The sequence below is a fragment of the Schistocerca serialis genome, chromosome 6, assembly GCF_023864345.2.
Source record: "Schistocerca serialis cubense isolate TAMUIC-IGC-003099 chromosome 6, iqSchSeri2.2, whole genome shotgun sequence".
Classification (NCBI taxonomy): domain Eukaryota; kingdom Metazoa; phylum Arthropoda; class Insecta; order Orthoptera; family Acrididae; genus Schistocerca; species Schistocerca serialis.
Window position 1 is genome coordinate 308,072,639 of NC_064643.1, and position 23,872 is coordinate 308,096,510.

The 23,872-nt window shown below is 41.2% G+C and overlaps 1 protein-coding gene across 1 annotated transcript in view; it reads left to right on the plus strand.

Annotated features, from left to right (window-relative positions):
* LOC126484052 (allergen Tha p 1-like) overlaps window positions 1-23,475 on the plus strand; it is a 72,251-nt gene extending 48,776 nt beyond the window's left edge. Inside the window, exon 3 of the mRNA XM_050107400.1 lies at window positions 23,233-23,475. Coding sequence (XP_049963357.1) covers window positions 23,233-23,319 — 87 coding nt within the window. The 3' untranslated portion in view covers window positions 23,320-23,475. The remainder of the gene's footprint in view (window positions 1-23,232) is intronic.
* Window positions 23,476-23,872: the final 397 nt, after the last annotated feature.

Sequence of the window (23,872 nt, forward strand, 5' to 3'; positions counted from 1 at the left end):
AGTTTCAATTCCGCCACTACCTCGTTTCCTACCTTCCAGACTTCACGGAAGCTCTCCTGCGAATGTTGAATAACAAACAGCCCTGGAAGAAAGAGGGAAGAGACATGGCTTACCCACAGCCTGGGGGATGTTTCTAGAATGAAATTTTCGCTCTACAGTGGAGTGTGCACTCATATGAAACTGCCTGGCAGGTTAATTGTAATTATATGTCTTCAAGTATGAGCGTGTCGTATTTGCAGTGCTTTTTACAAACAAATGGCAATAGCGAGGTTAATGTCCTCTTGTTTCTCCAATGGCTTTTTTCCGGGTGACTGTCGCACAGCTGGGAGCCTACAGCGCATTATGTCAAGGTCATTTAAACTTCTTACCGAAATATTTACGACAGCAGTTTCCGCTAGAGTGACAGCCTAATATAAAAAATTTAAAAAAATCACACGTCGAAAAATTACAGTAGAAATGTTTAGAAATGAAATCTCATCAATAGCAATGCTGTGATACATTCACACATGTACACATGTCATAACTCTTAAAGTACGATTCTTGGTTTCCAACATCCTTTTCACAAATAAGAGTCCCTAACCACTACTCATTATTCCTTACCTTATTACACATAATCACATTTCTCATATAGCATCAGCTTGTTGATCATAAACATATCTCACCATCATAATACACATCGTTGTCGTTATAACATCATCATAACAGATCAATCACATCTCAAAATTGTCGCAGCCTCTTTCAATAATCTCAAAACTTAAAAAAAAATGCTCTCTGCTCGTTTCAGTAAAGTCATCTACTTCCAACGTACTCCAAAAATCATGACCCCATACAAAATACACCATTCAAAGCTCTCATAGATCTCATAGTATCACAATGGTTCCTAAAAATATGAACAGTTCACAAAGTACAGACAAAATACAATTTCATAAGTGTGAAATTATCCAACATTGTAACTGCGTAAACATCTGTCTCTGACATAGTAAAAAAAATGTTTGTCTCTCTCAGTTAAATGATCAGATAGTTGTGTAATTCTGTGTTAGAGAAATATGGTACCGATGTGTAAAGTTGTATAAGCAAATACCACATTAGCTAGGGCTCCTAGCGCTTGCCACACGCTTACCACACAAAGTAGGCATGTACCCCCTGCGGATTAATGTAATTATACCTTCAGGTGTTACAGATTACAGCAACAGAATGAAACTTCTCACCGAAAACCTTCTTTGTGTCTTTGTAATTCAAGAATCTTTCTAAAAATGTTCCAAGTACAAAAATTTAATTAGTCAAATGCTTTTCCTGTAGCGCCAAACTGTGCGTCTTGCTGTAAGATAATTTCTGTCGTTACTTGAGGGTAAAAATGTGAAAAGTGTCGTAGTTATCGTCCTCCATAAGCAATGTTCTGCAGAAATCGAAGTACTTACCTCGTCATAAACAAAAGTGAAATACTATGCGTATAGATATCGTAGTTATTACGCTTATTGCCATTATCAAGAAAGTACTATACTGTAACGTATTATTGTGCTACGGAAAAGGCTGTCTCATTGTAACTGTACCATAAAAGTTACTACTAAAGCAAGTTTTACTTTCCAGTATAATACAGAAAAACTGTGCAGATATAAAACTGATATGGCATAAAAGCAACAATGTAAATTGTGTCACTCATTAATATCGATGTGATACAATCGCTGTCAAACAAACCAAACACTAAGACATCTGTAATCTCCCAGAAAGTACTTTAAAACCTGAATTTATTTTCAAGTAAACCAAAATGTTGCATTAAAATATCATTAGCAGTATATGTTCTATATGTTCTAAGTATGTAAGCCTTATAGTCGTTACATAATCGTGCAACTAACAAGCAAGAATGTAGACACAATAACATTGTGTCGTCCGTTCACTATAACAATGCATTCGTAATTACTGTCTAAATAAGTTCCCTAGGTTCTTGACTGGATAGTTAACTTCAAAACATTGTTGCATATTAACAGTTTCTAAGTGTGACAGAGTGTACTAGTAACGTGAAGTACAAATCTTATAGCAACGACTAATCCAGAAAGCAAATTATCTCTCATAAAAGGTTTTACATGTGAAATGTGGTGTAAACCTTTACTCTTCAACTTCAACTCTTTCAACTTCAACACAATTATCATGTGGTATAAGTCGGATTCTGTAAGGTCCATTGTAAGTCAGAATGAATTTGTGACGCTTCTTACGTGATAAAAATTGTTCTCTGCTAATGTATGAAGCCTGAGTATTTCGTAAGAACTTTATACGAAATATTTTTAACAGTAAAGAATATATTAATGTTGTGCATGTGTGTTATTGTTTGTAAAAACTGTTCATTTTGTTTAAAGAAAAGTGTTGCCACTTCTAATAATAGTAGCGGTAAATTGTATAAGACCACTTGCGTGCATGAACTTAGTGCTATTTACACTGCTTGACGGACAGCATTTCTACACGTTCCCAGGTGGAGATTTCTTTAACAAATTAAGGACCATTCGCCGGGAGACGCAGTTATTAAGTGAAACCTCATGTTACGCTAGTAATAAATAATTGGTTTTGTTGTAGTCCTGCCCATGATTTGTAACACACCGCGATACTAGGGCACGCCACACCATACATGACCATCTATGGAAGCATGGACGCTTTTCCACATTGGTTTCATGGCTAATAGCACGATTGTAATAAAGTGCAATACAGCCTACAACGAACAATGTTTTCTTTTATCTAACAGTATGACTATCAAAGGCCTGTATCCATATAAGGAATTGAAAAAAATTATGGAATAACATGCAAGAAGGAGTATGACGCGTCTCTGGATGATATTTGTTTTCTTTGTATACGTATTGTTGCTCGTTATGGAAAATTTCTAGTATGAAAGTAACAGATATTAGTTTTTTAACTTATGTAACATTTTCGATGTTATTGTTAATAGGATGGACAGGGGGCAACTAAAGCAGAAATCAGTCTAGACAAATAACGCCTTTTGCATTTAAGAACTGACGGGAAAGAGTTTTTCAAATAGTTTAACTATGTCTCTTGTATAACAAGAATAGAACATCATTAAACGATATTTACCTGAAATGAGATCTGCTGATGTAATGTAATCGGATTCTTGAACGTGAAAAATAATACACTGGTCATTACTCTGTAAAAGTCAGTGAGATCCTTGAGTAGCAGCATGCAAATGTATTGGTCACTGTATAGTAAGAGACAAGGAAGTTTATTGGTCGCACTAAAGTAAGTGACAAGATAACTGTATGGGTCAGAGTATAATTGATCATAAAACACGGAGTGGAGAAAGATACATAAGTAAGCGTATGTGTGCAAATCCTGTATAAAGAGAAAGTTATTTACACATCTGCATGATCATAATATGCGACAATAATATACGCATGACTTAAGATACGTACATCTTGTAATCACGAACTGTACGTAAAAACGTGTCATAAGTGACGTAAGAAAAACTGTATGTTCGAGATATAAAGAACACATAGTGCTAACGTCAGTGACGTGTGAATAAACTCAAAGTAACTGTGAAATTTACCGTCGAGTGCGATACATTAAAACCGCGGCGTAGCGAATGCATGAAGACTTACGGGCCACATTGTTACCGTGACAGCAGCGCTACGGCACTTCGTGAACATCTGAGTAACGGCGTCTGACGTTGCTAAAAATAAATCATGAAAATTCTGAGTGCAATATAAACATTTCTGCGGTCCATAACGTGAAAATATTTGCAGACACCATTGTGTAGTGATAATGTGAATAATTTTCATAGAGACAGTGGAAAATGTGAAACTAATGTTTAGAGCAATAATTAAATTAATATGAGAATTCCATGATCTGGATCCAACTGGTGCGACATTTCTAGAAAGAACCTTCGCGAACAGCATAAAAACTTCACAAACATATGTAATAAACATTTTTGTGTGACAGTAATAGTGCACTAATCTCTGTGAGTTCCTTCTGGCGGAAATTATATCAGAGATATTCTGACGTCGCTTTGGAAATTTTCATGTTCGCGATTTCGGTTGAGCTGTTGCCAGGGCCATCAAGGAGCAGTGGCGAATTTCTGCAGCCAATACGGATGCTGTGTTCCTACCTCACACGCATCACCAACGGCTGCCCTCTGCGCATTCGCTGTCCAGGCGGTCTGTGGACACAACCACCGGCAGGGGCAGACGACTATTTCCAGAACATCGATGTCGCATGCCGACGCCGGCGACGAGATTTGAAAACTTTAATGTAAAATTATTTTATTTCACGAACTTAGAACAATGAATTATATTGTGTAACGACTTGAACATTACTGTCAAGTCACAGACAGAACAACGATAAAACTTTTGAAGCCAACCATATTGTGCTAATGAGCACTGAACAGTTTAACAAGTTCGTGACTCGTTAATCAAACTTTAATTGGACTTCACTGTGCAAATGAACTATATGCCTTGCTACTGTGCAAAGAACAATGTAAGACATTTTTTGACTCGTTAATCAAACTATAATTATCCATTACTGTGCACGTTGCTGTTGTGGTCTTCAGTCCTGAAACTGGTTTGATGCAGCTCTCCATGCTACTCTATCCTGTGCAAGCTTCTTCATCTCCCAGTACGTACTGCAACCTACATCCTTCTGAATCTGTTTAGCGCATTCATCTCTTGGTCTCCCTCTACGATTTTTACCCTCCACGCTGCCCTCCAATACTAAATTGGTGATCCCTTGATGCCTCAGAACATGTCCTACCAACCTATCCCTTCTTCTAGTTAAGTTGTGCCACAAACTTTTCTTCTCCCCAATCCTATTCAATACCTCCTCATTAGTTATATGATCTAACCATCTAATCTTCAGCATTCTTCTGTAGCACCACATTTCGAAAGCTTCTATTCTCTTCTTGTCCAAACTAGTTATCGTCCATGTTTCACTTCCATACATGGCTACGCTCCATACAAATACCTTCAGAAACGACTTCCTGACACTTAAATCAATACTCGATGTTAACAAATTTCTCTTCTTCAGAAACGCTTTCCTTGCCATTGCCAGTCTACATTTGATATCCTCTCTACTTCGACCATCATCAGTTATTTTGCTCCCCAAATAGCAAAACTCCTTTACTACGTTGTCTCATTTCCTATTCTAATTCCCTCAGCATCACCCGATTTCATTCGACTACATTCCATTATCCTTGTTTTGCTTTTGTTGATGTTCATCTTATACCCTCCTTTCATGACACTGTCCATTCCATTCAATTGCTCTTCCAAGTCCTTTGCTGTCTCTGACAGAATTACAATGTCATCGGCGAACCTCAAAGTTTTTATTTCCTCTCCATGGATTTTAATACCTACTCCGAATTTTTCTTTTGTTTCCCTCACTGCTTGCTCAATACACAGATTGAATAACATCGGGGATAGGCTACAACCCTGTCTCACTCCTTTCCCAAGCACTGCTCCCCTTTCATGTCCCTCGTCTCTTATAACTGCCATCTGGTTTCTGTACAAATTTTAAATAGCCTTTCACTCCCTGTATTTTACCCCTGCCACCTTCAGAATTTGAAAGAGAGTATTCCAGTCAACATTGCCAAAAGCTTTCTCTAAGTCTACAAATGCTAGAAACGTAGGTTTGCCTTTCCCTAATCTAGCTTCTAAGATAACTCGTAGGGTCAGTATTGCCTCACGTGTTCCAATATTTCTACGGAATCCAAACTGATCTTCCCCGAGGTCAGCTTCTACCAGTTTTTCCATTCGTCTGTAGAGAATACGCGTTAGTATTTTGCATCCGTGACTTATTAATCTGATTGTTCGGTAATTTTCACATCTGTCAGCACCAGTGGTTTAACCAAATTATTGAGTGAATAATTCGCCAAGTACTATCTCGATGTAAGGCCATTGCAGTGATCATTTGTGGTAGTACGGTATGTCAGCCGCTGTTCCATTACATCAGGCAGTCGATTGGCGTGTACGTATTTTTGCATGGGTACGTTACATAATGTACCAGGGGGTGCTGAAAAAGCTAAGCATTTTAATGAATCCTTCATGAAAATACAATTGTACATTCCTGTAGTTTTGGAAATTAATGTATTCTGATGGGCACGACTGAATTTGACTACGATGTTGTGAAAGTTAGATACAATCAGTCCGAAGGCTTCCAACCAGGCGTTAGCGCTGGGGTTTTCCTTGGGTCTTATCGAATGGGGAATCAAAATATTCCAGTCTCCGGCAATTTGTTAACGTAATTCAACTGACTATATAGGTCACAGTACAGTACGTCACAAGACAAATGTATTGGTCACTCTTTAGTAAGTGACAAGGAAGTGTATTGGTCACAGTATAGTAAACGGCAAAATGTAACATGATATTCAATAAATAATTATGAACCACGTTCAGCCAAAATGTGAATTATTAATAATAACTTATTGATCCTGCAAAAACTTTATGAAGTGACTGTTGAGTGGAAACTTCAAAGTTGGATTTGCGCGACAAGCATGCTTTTAACTTTCTAGCGCGCGTTGTACCGTCTCCTAGAAAGCCTTCTACAAACCGTAGTAAAATTCTGTTTTAACCACAAGTGAACTGCGTCCATAACGAATAAAACTATGCATTTCTAAGTACGTAACTGTTCTATCAATGATGGAATATTATTTTTTAACGAGAAAAACTCTCCACCCTTACGTGTTTTGAGTACGAAACCTCTTGACACTCTTGTACGAGGTTGCTTCTCAACGCAGTATTTTGTTAACTGTATGTAATTTTTTTCTTAAACAGAATTGTTCTTACATAAAATTGTACCTGAAAAACGTACAGTACGTTACATTTACTAAATTCTCTTTATACATATATCGTTCAAACGTACTTTCTAAAAACGTTACCATTAAAAAACAGTTATTGAAATTTGAATGTTTCTTCACTCAACAATCTTAAAATTTAAATCTGGAAACACGTGTGGCCCACAAGATACTCAGGGCAGCTTGTACTAACACACTGCAACATAGCTATAGTAAGACATATGTCCGAATGGCTGTACGAATGGCCACTGGTTCGGGCTAAACGAAAAGCTTCGTATCCAATGTCCCTAGCTGAAAACAAGATCCTCCGCCCCCTCTCCCCCCCCTCCCCCTCACACACACGCAAAAAAACCACGATTTCGTAAATTAGAAGTATGTGACTGAACTAAAAAGCCCGACACCAATACAGAGAGCAAAGACACGATACCAGTACACTAAGTGAAAACCGATACCAATAAAGATAACCATAAATTAAGGCAGAAATTAACGAATCGTATTAACGAAAACGTCATTTGATCCATAGAGATTATCTCAGAAATCCTACGCCAATAGGAAAATCCTAAAACCGATACCAAAGCATAACGCATAAAAGCGAGCCCAATGCAGGAAGCCAAAACCCGATGCCATGGCTGATAGGCAGATATCGTCGTAATTAATTGAATATCCGTGTTTTAGTCCCCCAGCTTAACTAGCTGTGGTACACATCGGTACATTGCATTCACTTAGTAGTACTCGATCCTTTACATTTTACGTTAAAATATTCACAACACCTTCGCAATCAAACTTCTGCAGACTTACATACACTCCTGGAAATTGAAATAAGAACACCGTGAATTCATTGTCCCAGGAAGGGGAAACTTTATTGACACATTCCTGGGGTCAGATACATCACATGATCACAATGACAGAACCACAGGCACATAGACACAGGCGACAGAGCATGCACAATGTCGGCACTAGTACAGTGTATATCCACCTTTTGCAGCAATGCAGGCTGCTATTCTCCCATGGAGACGATCGTAGAGATGCTGGATGTAGTCCTGTGGAACGGCTTGCCATGCCATTTCCACCTGGCGCCTCAGTTGGACCAGCGTTCGTGCTGGAAGTGCAGACCGCGTGAGACGACGCTTCATCCAGTCCCAAACATGCTCAATGGGGGACAGATCCGGAGATCTTGCTGGCCAGGGTAGTTGACTTACACCTTCTAGAGCACGTTGGGTGGCACGGGATACATGCGGACGTGCACTGTCCTGTTGGAATAGCAAGTTCCCTTGCCGGTCTAGGAATGGTAGAACGATGGGTTCGATGACGGTTTGGATGTACCGTGCACTATTCAGTGTCCTCTCGACGATCACCAGTGGTGTACGGCCAGTGTAGGAGATCGCTCCCTACACCATGATGCCGGGTGTTGGCCCTGTGTGCCTCGGTCGTATGCAGTCCTGATTGTGGCGCTCACCCGCACGGCGCCAAACGCGCATACGACCATCATTGGCACCAAGGCAGAAGCGACTCTCATCGCTGAAGACGACACGTCTCCATTCGTCCCTCCATTAACGCCTGTCGCGACACCACTGGAGGCGGGCTGCACGGTGTTGGGGCGTGAGCGGAAGACGGCGTAACGGTGTGCGGGACCGTAGCCCAGCTTCATGGAGACGGTTGCGAATGGTCCTCGCCGATACCCCAGGAGCAACAGTGTCCCTAATTTGCTGGGAAGTGGCGGTGCGGTCCCCTACGGCACTGCGTAGGATCCTACGGTCTTGGCGTGCATCCGTGCGTCGCTGCGGTCCGGTCCCAGGTCGACGGGCACGTGCACCTTCCGCCGACCACTGGCGACAACATCGATGTACTGTGGAGACCTCACGCCCCACGTGTTGAGCAATTCGGCGGTACGTCCACCCGGCCTTCCGCATGCCCACTATATGCCCTCGCTCAAAGTCCGTCAACTGCACATACGGTTCACGTCCACGCTGTCGCGGCATGCTACCAGTGTTAAAGACTGCGATGGAGCTCCGTATGCCACGGCAAACTGGCTGACACTGACGGCGGCGGTGCACAAATGCTGTGCAGCTAGCGCCATTCGACGACCAACACCGCGGTTCCTGGTGTGTCCGCCGTGCCGTGCGTGTAATCATTGCTTGTAGAGCCCTCTCGCAGTGTCCGGAGCAAGTATGGTTGGTCTGACACACCGGTGTCAATGTGTTCTTTTTTCCATTTCCAGGAGTGTATATCGTAATCGTCGAAATGTTGTCGTTTCTTATTTCAGTGATATTGCTATTATTACTCACTAAATAATCCCAATTTCACGTAAAATGTAATCATTGTTTTGACTCGTTACTAGAAAAACTGGAGACAACGTTTAAACTCTGGCTTATTTGGAGCGTAAGCTCTTATCTTCTGTCCAGTTACGTAAAGTTGAGGATTTAATAATGTGTCCACACCAACGAAATTTGCAATAAACTTTACAAACCTAATACAATCTACAAACACATCAGTTGACTTTACCAGTTCCATCAAGCAAAACAAACGAAAAGTCAGCACACGTATGACGTCACTCGTCGCGCTGAATGAACAGCTGTCATATTGTGTGCGTCCCGTTTTTACGCCACCTACATGCGCTTTTGGTCACGCTAACGCTGAAATTATGTAGTTTAGCGCTGTGAGTTGCGACGAATGTCTCCTGAAGCAACTATCACTCCTTGAAGGTCATGCAGTTTTCTGTTGCAGCCTGCCGGCGACTGGAATCTTGATACCTTTAGTTGTTCAGAATATTCCACCGAGATTCACAGGGTCCGTCAAGCTAATATCAAGATTTCCGTTCTTGTCGCTTTGGTCTCCATGTGGCATCAAGGCTCTGTGCACACGATTAATATTGCTTCCGCAGCTACCGTACTATGCTTAACTCTTATTTTCTTAGTGGCTTTTGGCCAGTTAGCTGCTGTTTCTCCATCCATTAGTGGTTTAACCAAATTATTGAGTGAATAATTCGCCAAGTAATATCTCGATGTAAGGCCATTGCAGTGATCATTTGTGGTGAACAGTACGGTATGTCAGCCGCTATTCCGTTACATCAGGCAGTCGATTGGCGTGTACGTATTTTTGCATGGGTACGTTACATGTCATGTATGGTTCGTCGCCAGGTAACACTTGTTTGACACTCACTCAGTTCCGCATTTAATAGAGCACAGTCTTCTACAGGTAAGTTTCTATACTGAAAACTTTGGCTACACGGTTAGCAATCCTACACACACATACTGTTTCAATCCGACTAGTTAATGTTGATACTTTGCAGATGTCTTCTTCTCTATGGCAATCACATACGGTGCGCTTCTGTTGGCGGTGTTACTGTGTGTGGCTGCTTACTATAAGAGCTGCTATGACTCGTACAGGATGTTAACTGAGATTACTTACGGGTATGATGTTCTCACGTCTTATGACTTGTTTCTGCTATATGCGGATACTAATTATTTTCGCGAGAGGCTTTCTCATTTGTGTTTTTCGGGAAAATTCAACCGCTATATATTTAGAGGCAAGTTTTCCGTCTTGTAACAAGGTTTCTATTCTTTTGTCTCCTTACGTTATTTCGCAATGTTCACTCGGGTGACATAACTGTACACGGCAGGTTATTCTACTTATGTTACTGCGCTCTTATATGTAGATCAGAGTCTCTTATTACGTTGACCAACTACAAGTACATGATGTTAGATATTAGTGACCCATATGGTGGCTACCTTTACACAGTTAGTTTACATTAAATTTATACTTGATTTATGTAATGTGTCTCTCCTGCCTCCCCCCCCCCCCCCCACCGCCCCTGCTATTTCGGATATCCGCAACCATATGCTGCTGCTTTTATGTCATGGATGCTCCCCCCCCGCCCTCTTTTCTCCGTTTTTCGAATAAATGTTTCTATTTCTGTACATTTCTCTAAGTTTGGTGTAGCCTGTTTTCCTTGTATTAACACCCACTGCAGTTACGAGTTATTGTGTTTACTTGTATGCGGATTACAGCTGAATACTACCTTGACCAACTACGTATGTATGATGTGATATAAGAGGTGGCAATTTTGTAATCATCGTAATTTTACATTACATTCTGGTTTTTCTGTAACAGTTTCTCCCCTTCCTTCCCCCCTACACCACCTGCCATCCCCTCTCCTCCATTCTTTTCTAATTTGTTATTATCTTTATTCGTACCCACCGAAGTCATGAGATGTTTTGCTCAAATAGCTGACAAAATTTCCCACCATAAAACACGATAGTTAGGTTAGAGTACCCTTGTACTAGGTGACTTATACTTATTATCTTGACCATCCACATGTACATTACTTCGGATGTTAACAGTCCATACTGTTTTTATGTAATGGATCTCCCCTTCCACTTGTTCCACATTTGATGTAGGTCGTTATTCACTATGTTCGCTGCCACCGAAGCTAGTTGTTTTGCTTCAGCCAAGTTGCTTTTTTTTTCTTAGTAAGCGCGTGTCGCCGATTTCGGTTTGTGACTAATAATCGTAACATACGAAAGCGCAGGCAGCACACGTTTCTTTCTAACTTTTGTATTGCGTGCTGTGTGCATCATAGATTCGGCCTGTTATTATGCCAATTACTGTAGTCTTTGGCTAGCAGGTGTAATACGATAATTTAATCACATGCTTCTCGTCTACAAGCCTTATTCAGGCATCTTGAACTGTTACTGATGAGCTCCAGCGTATGTTGGGTAATCTTTCGATGTACTTAATTCACTATTCTCATATATGTCGGCAAGTTTGTGATTGGATTCCACTACGTGGCCGTCTTGCACGGATACTGTTTTAAGTACTTAATATGTCAAAGCATTATGGATATGTACCTCAACAGTAGATTAGGTTTTGTCTTTATTTTGGATGCACGATCATTCCCAAGGTCAGTGGATATTTATATGTGAGATGTCAATAACAGCGTATTGTTAATTATTTCGTTTCTTTTGATATATATTAGTTTCCATTGTTTCAGTGAACTCAATGATACTTTCACGTCACATTGTTGGTGAAGTGATTGAGTTTTGCCGTGACCACGTGCGTAGCAGTACTGAAATGGAGTACAACATAATGATTGCAATCGTTGTGTTATTACAGCATTTTACAATGCGCTTGCTAAGGTAGCACACAGATAATTTTTAGACAACAGAATAGCTACGTATGATATATCTTTATTCTCGGTACAATGTTGCTTTTGATGTCACGCTATTTCTAATGTAGCTGTTTTCATATTACTTTTAGGTCCTTGTGATCACAAAGTGTATCATAGAACCCGGTTCCCAATAAATTGATAATGAATTTGCAGCTAACGGTAGTGTTGAAAGCTGTAACATTCCTATAGGCTGTTGTTATCTTCTCCTATTAAAAAGGATATGTATGCCGGAAACATTGTATTTCCAAATGTATCTTTATGAAAAATTCCAATTTAATCAAGTAAATATTAAGCCCAAATGTATCTTTATGAAAAATGCCAGTGTAATCAAGTAAATATTAAGTTAGGAATAGTAAAATACGAGCCACTACTAATTTAATATAACTTAGGAAAAAACTGGATTTTTATAAAGTAAGTGGCTTCGTTTATAATTGTCTACATTAAATTTAACTGGAATAAGAATAGAAGACTTTACACAGTATGGTTTTTACGTCTAGCGCCTGCGATCCTGCTGCCCTTCATACAGTTGTGTAGGGCGGGTGGCATCATTCTTCACTCGGTCGCTCGCTACATGGACGCTGGAGATCGTCGGAAAGCCATCCGATTTACTCAAAAACTTTTCCCTACAGTCTTCAGCAGTCACAGCCATTCCGGATGGTGAGAGCCTTGACACAGGTGTGGCTACCAGCGCTGGTACTACCTCATTGCCGCCAGTCACATGCCTCCAGGCGCTGGTCCCTGTATCCTTCCGCGACCCGGCTACATTTTACGTCGCCTCTCGGCCTCTGCACATTCGGAGTCACTCCGTGGCCAAGTGCACACCCTTCGGCCCCTCAATACTGACTTCCTTCGCGGAATAAGTCACTGGCTTTGCACTGTCGGTGAGCCACAACTCACAACTGAAGACCGAGGAGCGCGTGGCCGGCAGCGTGACGAACCTCTTGTCCATCACCGAGTGCGTCCCTTGAACCACAAATGTCACCTCTGATATCGCCTCGCGGGACACCACTTACGGCGGACATCGCCAACAACCGAAGACCTACGAGTGCATTGCAGACCGTGTGTCAACCATCCAGGCAGTCACCGTGAGCTTACTCCGCATTTCTTAGTGGGATGTTTCCTCTGTCATCGTCTCAAAGCTCTCTGCCCTGCAGGACGTCGTCCTGCCACGGGCTGTGGACACCTCCAACCATTACCAATAAATTCCGTTTCTCACACGACAGCCTAATGTAAAGGGAAGAGACATTTTATTCACTCACAAACACGCGACAGGAACGCATCATATTCGTGTTGACGCCGAAATCAGCTTGACAGGAGCACATGAGGGCCCAGTTTCAGACGATGCTTCACAGATTGGGTTTTCTCTGGACTTCCACCGGCCGCTAGGTTGACAGAGTGACCGGAAAAACCCTTCCGCTGGGCAGCACAATGGCTGTTGTTTCTCATGGCCGCTTTTCGCGTCCAGTGCAAAATTAAAGCTTATGCCAAAACTAACAACTATTCACCCTTATGCGCCACTGCAGAGCCAGTAGACTCATTTGAAGTGGAAGAGACGGACGAATACTCGTGTGATGATGTGCCTTCGATACCCGCATTAGTTCACGAGCTATTTTAGGACAAGTGTTATAAATAATTTGCGAATTGTAAAAGTGAATTGGAAATTATTTAACGTCTAATTTAAACTGTACGTTAATCCTAAAACTGGGGAAAAACCATATAAATTATTGTTTATAAATAAACTATGGCAGATAAGAGACAACTGATAACAGCACAATATTTTTCGAAACAACTCCGTGTAATTTGTTATATTACATGTGTGTAAAAGGTTAAAATCAAGAATTTCAGCAATTTTCACGTTAAGTAGTTTAACTGACTTCAGTCGTTCTTCACCGACATTTCCTGGGTGAGCAGCGGCAATTTGGAAGGGAAACAAAGTTCATACGACGTTGATGGTGGTCCGGCTGTGTTTGTGTTTAGAGAAAATTTTATTTGATGAGCGGTGAAGTAGCAGTTAGTTCGGCGTGGGGGGGGGGGAGGTGGAAGGGGGGGGGGATTATTCAGAGTTCCTGCTTCCGAACATAGATCTTTTTCTGCGTCTGGTGAACTTGTTACTTTTTGGGTTCCGTGTGATACAACACGCAGTCATAAGGTTTCAGTGCGTAGGCACTTTGGAATGTATAATTTGATTTGCTGTGGAACTTTAATGGTTTTCAAAAGATAGCCTACGCAAATAATCGTGGTTTATTCAATCGCCTCCAAGACCAAAAGAAACTCTGCAAGGCTCTGAAAATAATTTATTGTGAAATGGGATTTTCGATTTTTCTATGTTTTTATTGGAAATGTACTCGAATTTGTGAAACTTCAAAAAATACGTGAGTGCGTACGTGAGTTTGCTGTAGCAAATCCTGCCTATTTGTTTTACTTTAAATACTTTTATTTAAAATTCGCTACATTGCGACGAATTTAAGTTGGCACCTCATAGATGAAACGCAGCAAAACTTGTAAGTCCAACAAATTTAGGGGGAGGAGGGGGGGGGGGGGACACTGAAGTGTGTGTGCCGTGCAATGTGTGGGTAAATCTCTTCGTGCAGTAGCACGTGGGGACTCCGGGCTGATGTAGAACTTTTGAACAGTTTAGAACTTGGATTTTCGTAAAGTTGATGAGAGATATTGTATTTATTTCGTCATCCACACACTATGTCCACTCCCATACATCCGTACGGCTGCACATTGAAGAGTAAAAGACTCTAACCTGTACCAGGTTACACCCCGAAAGACGATTGTTATAGGGTATTTTTTAATTGACTTAATAAAGTCCATTCTTCTGGCTACCTTGGTTCACACGTAGCAGTGTGTCGTTCTCACTTGGGTACGAACATAAAACAAAGTATAGAGGCAGTTTATTGTTAACACAGTGGAAGGATTGGCTTTCTACAAGGTTTTGTTAGTGTTTATCTTGTCTTGATTCTCAACCGTGTATGTTCTCCTTCTTCGGGGGATCTGCACGATGAACGAATTAATTCCCAGCTGGCACATTTACCATGATGCTTGTTTTATGCGACGAACAAATGAGAAAACAAGCAGCTACAAGTCGTAGGCACATATATTTTGGGTTTGGTAAAATTATTGGGAAGGGTCATGCACGCGTTAACTGTTGTTGACCAGCTCGTGAATCAGAATCATGGGCAGCAAATTACGTTGTAAGATTTACTGCCTTACTGTTGATTAGCAGCTAGTGGGTACGGCCATCTCTTCTACCTAAGCTGCCTAGCTGTGTAAAGTTTGCTGCCAGTAGCTTGGTAGGAAAAAGGTCTGATTCAAGTACCTACGTACAGAATAAAACAGTGTTTGTGTCACCTTTGGCGCTGAGCAATCCCAGCTGACTGGCAGGTGCAGATATCCATCGAAAAATCGGTATCAGAACAATCATCTGAGAACGTGAGAAGCTCCGTCCTGTCAGGCATCTATCGGTCAAGAGTGACAGCTTGGGAGCCGGCGTGCTAGTCGTCAAGAAAACGTACGGCATCTCTCACTCTGGGTGAAGTGGGCTTTAAAAGAGTTGAGAAGGAAGTATTCTTTCTTATTTTATGTTTCTGCATCACAGAGACGTGATGAAATTGATATTTTGATGAAGTTGATATTAATGAGGTCTATGCTGCCATAGTGAATTTCCAAGCGAGTCACAAACCTTATGTACAAAGTATACGATGTCAGGTAAGTGCGTTAAATAAGTAATGCAGCACTTTTTTCTCTGCGATTTCCGGATGACAAATTGCAGAATTTGTTGTGCGAATTCGTAAAATATTCCCACTTCAGCCCCTATAGTTTAATGTAGTTCCCACAAGTGGTGGCATTTTTCGTAGACTTCTAAATGGCGACTGTAACGGAGAGCTGTCCTAGCGTTTCTTTCGGCTACAACCCAGAGTATTGGAGGTATTCATAATAGCCAGAAGAATTTCTGCGGAGGCCTGGCAGTGAACAAAACCACGCTGAGTCGTTGGGCGAGGGGTCTGTCATCTTCATAACAAGGTTTCCCAAACCTGCCCGAACTTCCGGGTGCCGGCCGGCCGCAGACACCTGTGGCTTCTCATATGAAAGCAGGATGCCTGTCCTGCCGGGCATGTTTCATTCGAGATGATCGATGGACCACAGTTAAACACCTCGCTGCACAACTAGACGTCTCTGTTGTCAGTGCTGACACATTCGCCCAGAAGTTGGGTTACTCAGAGGTGTATGCCTGCTGGGTTCCTCTCAGCCCAACAGAAGACCGTGAATAACAACGACGGACATTCGGTGGGGAATCGCTTGCACATTACGAAGTTGATCGTGACAATTTTCTGACGAACATCGTCACAGGAGAGGGGAGAGGAATATCATTACACACTAGAAATCAGGCGCCGATTGTAAAGTGTACAACTTATTCGTTGTGAGGGTTGCAGCGTGCTCAGTCCCTACAGTGCAGATGACATGGCACTTCGTAGCCCCGGAAATTCGCAGCTAAACCAGTAGAGGGCATAAACAGCACTCCAGCTACTTCACCAGGCAGCAAACACGGTGGTGGTAGAGGTCACTGGCAAATAGCACCTCTTCATGCATCCACAATGTCATGTGCCAAAAATCGGCCTACACGTTCTGTCCGCGGGACAACTATTTAGGCCAGTGCACGAGCTTAGGAGAGCAGATCCATCACAGATAGCAACCTGAACATCTCCACTACGCCGTTCCAAGGACAGGGCCATCAACTTCTGGACAGCACGCCACCTTCTCAGCTGGGACACTAAGGAATCAGCGATATGCTCGTTGAGACTTGATATAATTCTACTGTGGTTCTCCTAGCTGACAATTTAGTACCAGACAATAAGTTTCTCCCCTTGTCGGACTTAGATATTTCATTACTGTTTGCTCTCAATACTTCTTCAGCTAAGTACACATTAAGAGCTGTTCAATGTTTATTGTTTTTGAGTGAAACATCAGTTCAAACTTTGGTTTTAAATCTGAAGTGAGATACTTCTTTTTTCCGTTTTAACCAACAGGTATTAGAACTTCAAGACTCAGCTCATTAAACAGCGAGTGACTACTGAAACTGAAGTCACTATTTTTAACATAAGCTCGTAAGAGTTTAAAATTCTGTTCCCTATGGAAGTGGGCTGTTTCTGTGTTGGCAGCGCTGTGTAGCGCTTTGCATTGGATCGCCGAATGCGCTTTTTTTTTTGTAAGGGACTCTCTGGCTGGTTTGACTCGTTGTTGGAAGTTAATAGCCAGTAGTGTTGGGCAGTTGGGCAGTGATGGAAGTACTGTTGGGCAGTTGGAGGTGAACAGCCAGCAGTGATGGATGTTAAATGTGAGAAGTTAGCATTGATAGTGGGTAAAGGTCTGAAGTGTTAGAGTAGGCTAACGATCTGGAAGTATCCGACTTGGAGATTGAAAATTATTCGCGACTATATATCTTTGTACTGGATGTCAATGACCATTTATATTCGTCTTTGACTGGATGTCACATTATTAAGGTAAAAAATATATTATTTGGTTTGAAACAAAGTCTTTCCTTTGATAACCACATGCCTATTAGAAGTTAGTGGCTTTAGTAGTCAGTATCTTTTATTTAGCTGGCAGTATTGACGCTCGCTGTATTGCAGTAGTTTGCGTAATGAAGATTTATGTGAGGTAAGTGTAATGTATAGGTTATTGTTAAGATTTCTTTTTACTCAGGGCCATTCTGTTGAATTAATTATTGTACGTCAAGTTGTAATTTTTTGAGCAGTCAGACTGCGTTGCGCTACAATATTTTGGGTCAGTGTTGACATGATAAGAAAAAGTAAAGAGAAAGTAGCTCAGTACGTTTAGTTTTACTCAGCTGTTTCAGAATCAAATAACGTAGAAGTTCATCTTCTCAGCCATTCAATACTTAAAGAACAGACATACTCATTTAAATAAAGAAGATTCAACTGAAGCGAGTGCAGCTCTTTTACCCAAGACGGAACTTGCTCATTTACATTGTGATTCGCGAAGCCTAAGTGCTCCGTTATTGACGAACCATCATTTATTTTGTTTTACTTGGTGAACTACTAACAGTCATTTTGTTTCACATATGAAGAACCACAATTTCTTTTGTTTCACTGTGGAGAATATTTTTGTGGAAATTGTGATCAGTAAACTTTTGTTAGTTTCGCGTACCTAGGATGCCTACTTGCGCCTGCCATCGGCAGACACGTCAGTTATCATACGGAAGGATCGTGTACAACGATATTATATAACTTTTAGGTCGTCGTTCTCTTGTATAATGAATCCCGCTTGAGGGGCATTTACGTTCTGGGAGGTGTGAAACTTGATTTATTACATATTAGACGCAGAATAACTGTTTCTCTTGGAGTTGGTCTGTTCAGATTTCAGTATACCCATGAGCTGAAGAAAAATTTCACTTTACTTACATCACCATCAGCTATTCTCCAGCTGATATACCTTTACTAACACCTGAAGGAGGAATAAACAGATTCCTACAGATCGACTGCGTTAATTTGTACATTTAACGACAGCATAAGTGGCGTATTGGTGACTTATTTCAAGTCAGAAATTACTCTGAGCTTGTTCCTCAGCCGTTCAGTGACCGATGTTACTGCAAATGTTATCACAATTCATGCATAGACACAACCAGAGATTTCGCTTAACCAATCAGCACTCCTAACCCCCAGCGTTTGTTTATTCATTATTGTAACTATCGTGTCCGCCTGCTTAGCTGAGTGGTAACACGTTTGCCTACCATGTAGCTGCCCGTGCTCGATTCCCACCCGGCTTGGATACTTTCTCCGATCGTGTTCTGGGTGTTGCGCTGTCCTTATCACCCTTTCATCATGATCATCACCGACACACAAGTCATTCAATGTGACGTCCATTGAAATAAGACTTTCACCCGGCGGCCGAACTTTCCCCATTGCGGCCTCCTGGCCAACAATGCAGCAGCACTATCATTTCATTTCATTTCTGTAACTATGTTGTCATTCTTCGTGTCATTAGTGATCCAGTGACGTCTAAACGTCTGCTACACGTTACATTTCATAAAACCAATTGCTTCACATTTCATATAATTTAAGCCCAATTATATGTATCAGACATGTAATTTCCAGTTCAGTCTGAAAATACGTGTAAGCAGTAAGGAACTATCCAGTTTAAAATAACACGATTTTATAAAGTAAACCTCATAAAATAGTACATGTTTATGTTTCTAGACCTGTAGCCATGCATCATCCCTTCACTCAGATTATCATCTACAAATTTCTTCGGTTCCTTGACACATTTTTATGAGTGCGATTGTTACAATTTTCAGCGCATTCCTATAGACAGCTAAGAAAGCAGTGGCAGTGCAGTTTCTGTGTGAAGTCGCAGTTACTGGAGATGACGGCTCATAAAATAGAAGATGCCCTCCAGAAACGATCACAAATGACAAGATCGACTAGCTAATAAGGCAGCTATACTCTATAGACAGGTGCTGATCACCTTACTCCGTTTCTAAACCCAGAAAATGTCTTGGAGAAGGACAGTGTCATCGAACAAAAGTGTCCTATCAGCTGTTCTGCAAAGGAGTATTACACTGAGCTGGAAGCATGGAATAAAAATACATGGAACATAAAGGAGCTTATGTCGAGAAATTTTGCTTTACCAACAAAAAATTTAATTTATTTAAGTGTTTGTCAAGCACCTCTCTTCCATGTAATCTATATTTGACAAAATTTAACTTCAAATTTGACATTGCCTAAAATACCGTAAATATGAATTACTCTCAGATATGTAGTGACGCAGACTAAGTAGTTCTATATATCTTAATGACTTGTTAGTGCAGTACTGCAGTATTGTGGCTGTCAATGACATCACAAGTATTACTAATTCTGCTGAATTCAACATCCAACATATTTCCTCTGTCTGGCCAGTTGTGATTCATACGTTGACAGCGGAAAAATCAGAACAGGAAATCTCGTGGTACGTTATCCAACAAAGGACGTGAAGGAATTTCCAGTAAGTCGTCAAGGTGACGACGCTTCTGAGAATTCAAGCGGCTGCCAGCCAAACGGGGTACCAGCTGTGAGGAACGATCACGTGCGTGGACCAGTCGAGGTCGCCACCACTCCATAGTCTGTGCGGAGACAAACACTGTGACGTCGTGCGCGGAACAGCTGGTATATATGACGCCACTTACTCTGTGGTCGACACATCACTGGACAGCCGCAGTTGGGACCTTTCTTAAAAGCCGCGATGCACAAGTGTACTCTCACTCTGTTGATGGCGTGCCTGGTGGCAGCTGCCGCTGCGTACACCACCAAGTACGACAACATCGACCTGGACGACATCCTGCGTAACGACCGCCTACTGAAGAAGTACCACGAGTGTCTCCTTTCAGACAGCGATGCATCCTGCACCCCTGATGGGAAGGAGCTCAAGGGTAAGTGTAATTCTTCTACTCAAAATGTATGACAGTTTCTACATGGCCTTTATCTTTCTCTTTATTCTCTAAATCCCTTTCGTCCCTGCAAAACAATGAATCTGTTTTAGTCATATTAAGAATGTATTTCATATAACCTTTTGCAGTTTGTATCTCCTCACGGACCTCAAAACATTGGGGACAGTTTCACTTACACTGCTGATACTGATGAGATTTCACTGCTTGTATTACTCGTTCTGTTGACAGAAAAAAGCTAACTTTGTTGCTTACATTATTTGCTTACATGTTTGCTTCCTAAAAAATTTGCCGTTCAGACACAGTTGAAAAGGTATAACTAGCGTGCACTGCTTTCAGTAATGAAAGAATTGCAGTTTTAGTGCTATCTACACGCTAGTTCCATGCAGTTTGATCATTATGAATCTACTTGATACATACCATGCCAGTAACATCAACCTTTCTCTCATTAGTCTTCTGACTTGTCTGAACCAGCATGCCATGAGTTTCTCTTCTGTGCTAACCTTTTCATCTCAGAGAAGCACTTACAACCTACGTCCTCAATTATTCGGTGAATGTACTAGAAACTCTGACTTCCTCTATAGTATTTGCCTTCTTTCTTTTAACTATTCTCTATTTTACTTTTTATTTTGTAAAATTTTCCTTATATTTCTTCTTTCTTTTATTGCTGCTTCTGTTAACACGGGAATGTCTCGGCCTACAATACGCTTTTGCACTAGTTTAAAAAGTTTTTCTGCATATCAAATATCACTTTCCTCCTAGGTATTTTACTTTGTATATCAAATATCTGTAGATACAAGATACCCATGATCAATTATAACATCTGTTACCTAGAATCTGCATAGTCTAGACAGAGACTGTACTTGAATCACAGTTTCTAGCTCCAGTAATAGAGGCACAGTTTTCCTATTTTCATTGGAATCCAGTTACATACACCTGTGAACTGGAAGCTCAGAAATATTTATTGGGAAAATTGCTCTTTATTTGAGTGCTTGGATTCGAAAGAAGTATACTGTATTCAATTAGTTTCTAAACAGGACTGATCTGATAAGTGTAGCCATTCTAAATATCACTTGACACTCTAGCAATTACAGCTTACAGAATCCTCCATCACCACGTTCATCAGTAACGTACTGGATGTCCGTAAATCCACACTAACATTTCTAAAAATAATAACCTCGAAATTGTTAGAGATAGATCATCGTGGTTTGTTGTAGAACGTTTAGCACCTCTCAAACGTCAATGTAAATCTTGGAGATATGTTCCCATGTATGGATCAACATTGTAACATCAACAGTTCTGATTGATCCATCGATTCGTGCACCATCGGTAGCAGTATCATTAGGAGGTGTTGCGTACACTGTATCAAATGTAACATTGCAAAAAGAAGTGTAACGGCGTGACATCAGGAGAGTGCGGAGCCGATGTGATGGAGTCATCAACCGATCCACATCTCAGAAAATGCGTCGTTCAGAACATCCTGCACTTTCAAACTCCAGTCTAATGTTGGCCCAATCATGCTGGATGATGACGGACGGCTGCAGCCGTACTGTAACCATACCGGCTGGAGACACTGAAGGACGTTCACTTCATGTTTAGTCTTCAAGACTGCTGGTCTTTTCAAGTTTATAAAACGTCTCATTATGCTTGCTTCTGCCTGGAATACCCTCCCATGATGATGATGATGTCCCATACTCCGAGGACCGTAGGGGACGATGCGGGAGACCCGCACCGCTGTACTAGGCAAGATCCTAGTGGAGGTGGTTCGCCATTGCCTTCTTCCGACCGTAATGGGGATGAATAATGATGAAGATGACACAACAACACCCAGACATCTCGAGGCAGGAGAAATTCCTTACCCCGCTGGGAATCGAATCCATGACCCCGTGCGCGGTAAGCGAGAACGCTACCGCAAGACCACGAGTTGCTGTAGCTGATGTCCCATACTGAAGTCTTAATTCCGCAGAACCCTTGTGACATATTTGTTTTTGCACGCCACAAGACAAACTGCACCTTCACTTGGTCGGTTGCCATTTTGATGCACCCCAAATTCAAATCTGCAACAAAAGATAAAGAAAAAAAGCTTCGAGAGCAGCTAGACGTCTTAAAGTAAACGACGATTTATACATCTAATAGCTTCCAAATTATGATGTTTTGAAATGATAGTGGTACTTTTTGGATATTCTCGTTAACTACAAGACGCACACATTTAGTTCTTTCCCAAATAGTAGATAGATACTCAAAGAGTGAATAATACTGGTTTGCCGTGGCGAAAGCAATGAAATCAACACGGCTGTACAAAAAATTCATTATTATTGAAAAGACTTATCTATTACCATAAATATTGATTTGAGAGTTGGGAGATACAATTGGGAGATACAACATTTATTCAACAGCACAATGTTTTGTTCACTACAGCTAGGCTATAACAATAATATTTATACTTGCAATCATTTATGTACGTAATTTTCATTGCTGCGTAATTTACGCTTTATTAGCTCCACTGTACTATATATCTGATGCAGATGGTCCATGCGAAGGACTTTCACATCGACCATTTGCATTAATCTATTCCTATATTCTCACAAAGGAGGACTCCATTAATGAGATGAACGTGAATACTTACCTTTTCATAAAAAGGGATGTTCCCACTGGATATGAATCTCATGATGCATTTCCATCTAACAGTATTCTGATGGCCCTTGTATTTCTGATTGTGTTCCTTGTCTGTTAACAGCCGCCATTCCTGATGCGCTGACGGACGACTGCGCCAAGTGCAATGAGAAGCAGAAGGCCGGAGCCGAGAAGGTGATCAGGTTTCTTATCAAGGAGAAGCCCGACCTGTGGACGCCGCTGGAGAACAAGTACGACCCCACCGGCACCTACAGGCAGAAGTACGGCGAGGAGCTCAAGAGGGTCTCCGCATAAACACCGGTACATCTTTGGCGCTGAACTGCGAAAGCTCCAGAGCAGTTACCACAGGCTGTGTCTCTGTGATACCACCAAGGAACTTTAATTTATGCCGTCATTTTTCCACCATTGTTGTATTCCATATCTTCTAAAATAAATGTCTGTTAATTGAAAGGTCTGTTGTTCCTTTTCTTAAACTGAACATGTTTGGAAAGCGAAAGAGCTTGCTGAATTGTACTGGAAAATCCTAGGTTTGAGCATATCTCTCGTTAATGTTAGCATTATAAGAACAAAATGAAATCTTGTTTCCGAGCAATTCTCAAAAAGTGAGATTTCCTTTTGTAAAGTATCTCACTGCGCTTACCTCATATAGAGAACTTGTGGGAGGTAATAATGCGAAAACGAGCCAATCACAACAAATTACCTTCATTATGACAAAGTAATATCTGTCTTTCTAAAGTTGAGAAGTTCACAGGCTTCTTCAAAATACAGTTAATTTTCATTCAGACTATGCGTATTGGTGATGGAAATATCGAAAACACGAGATGAAGCCTCAGCATTGGCACAGTAG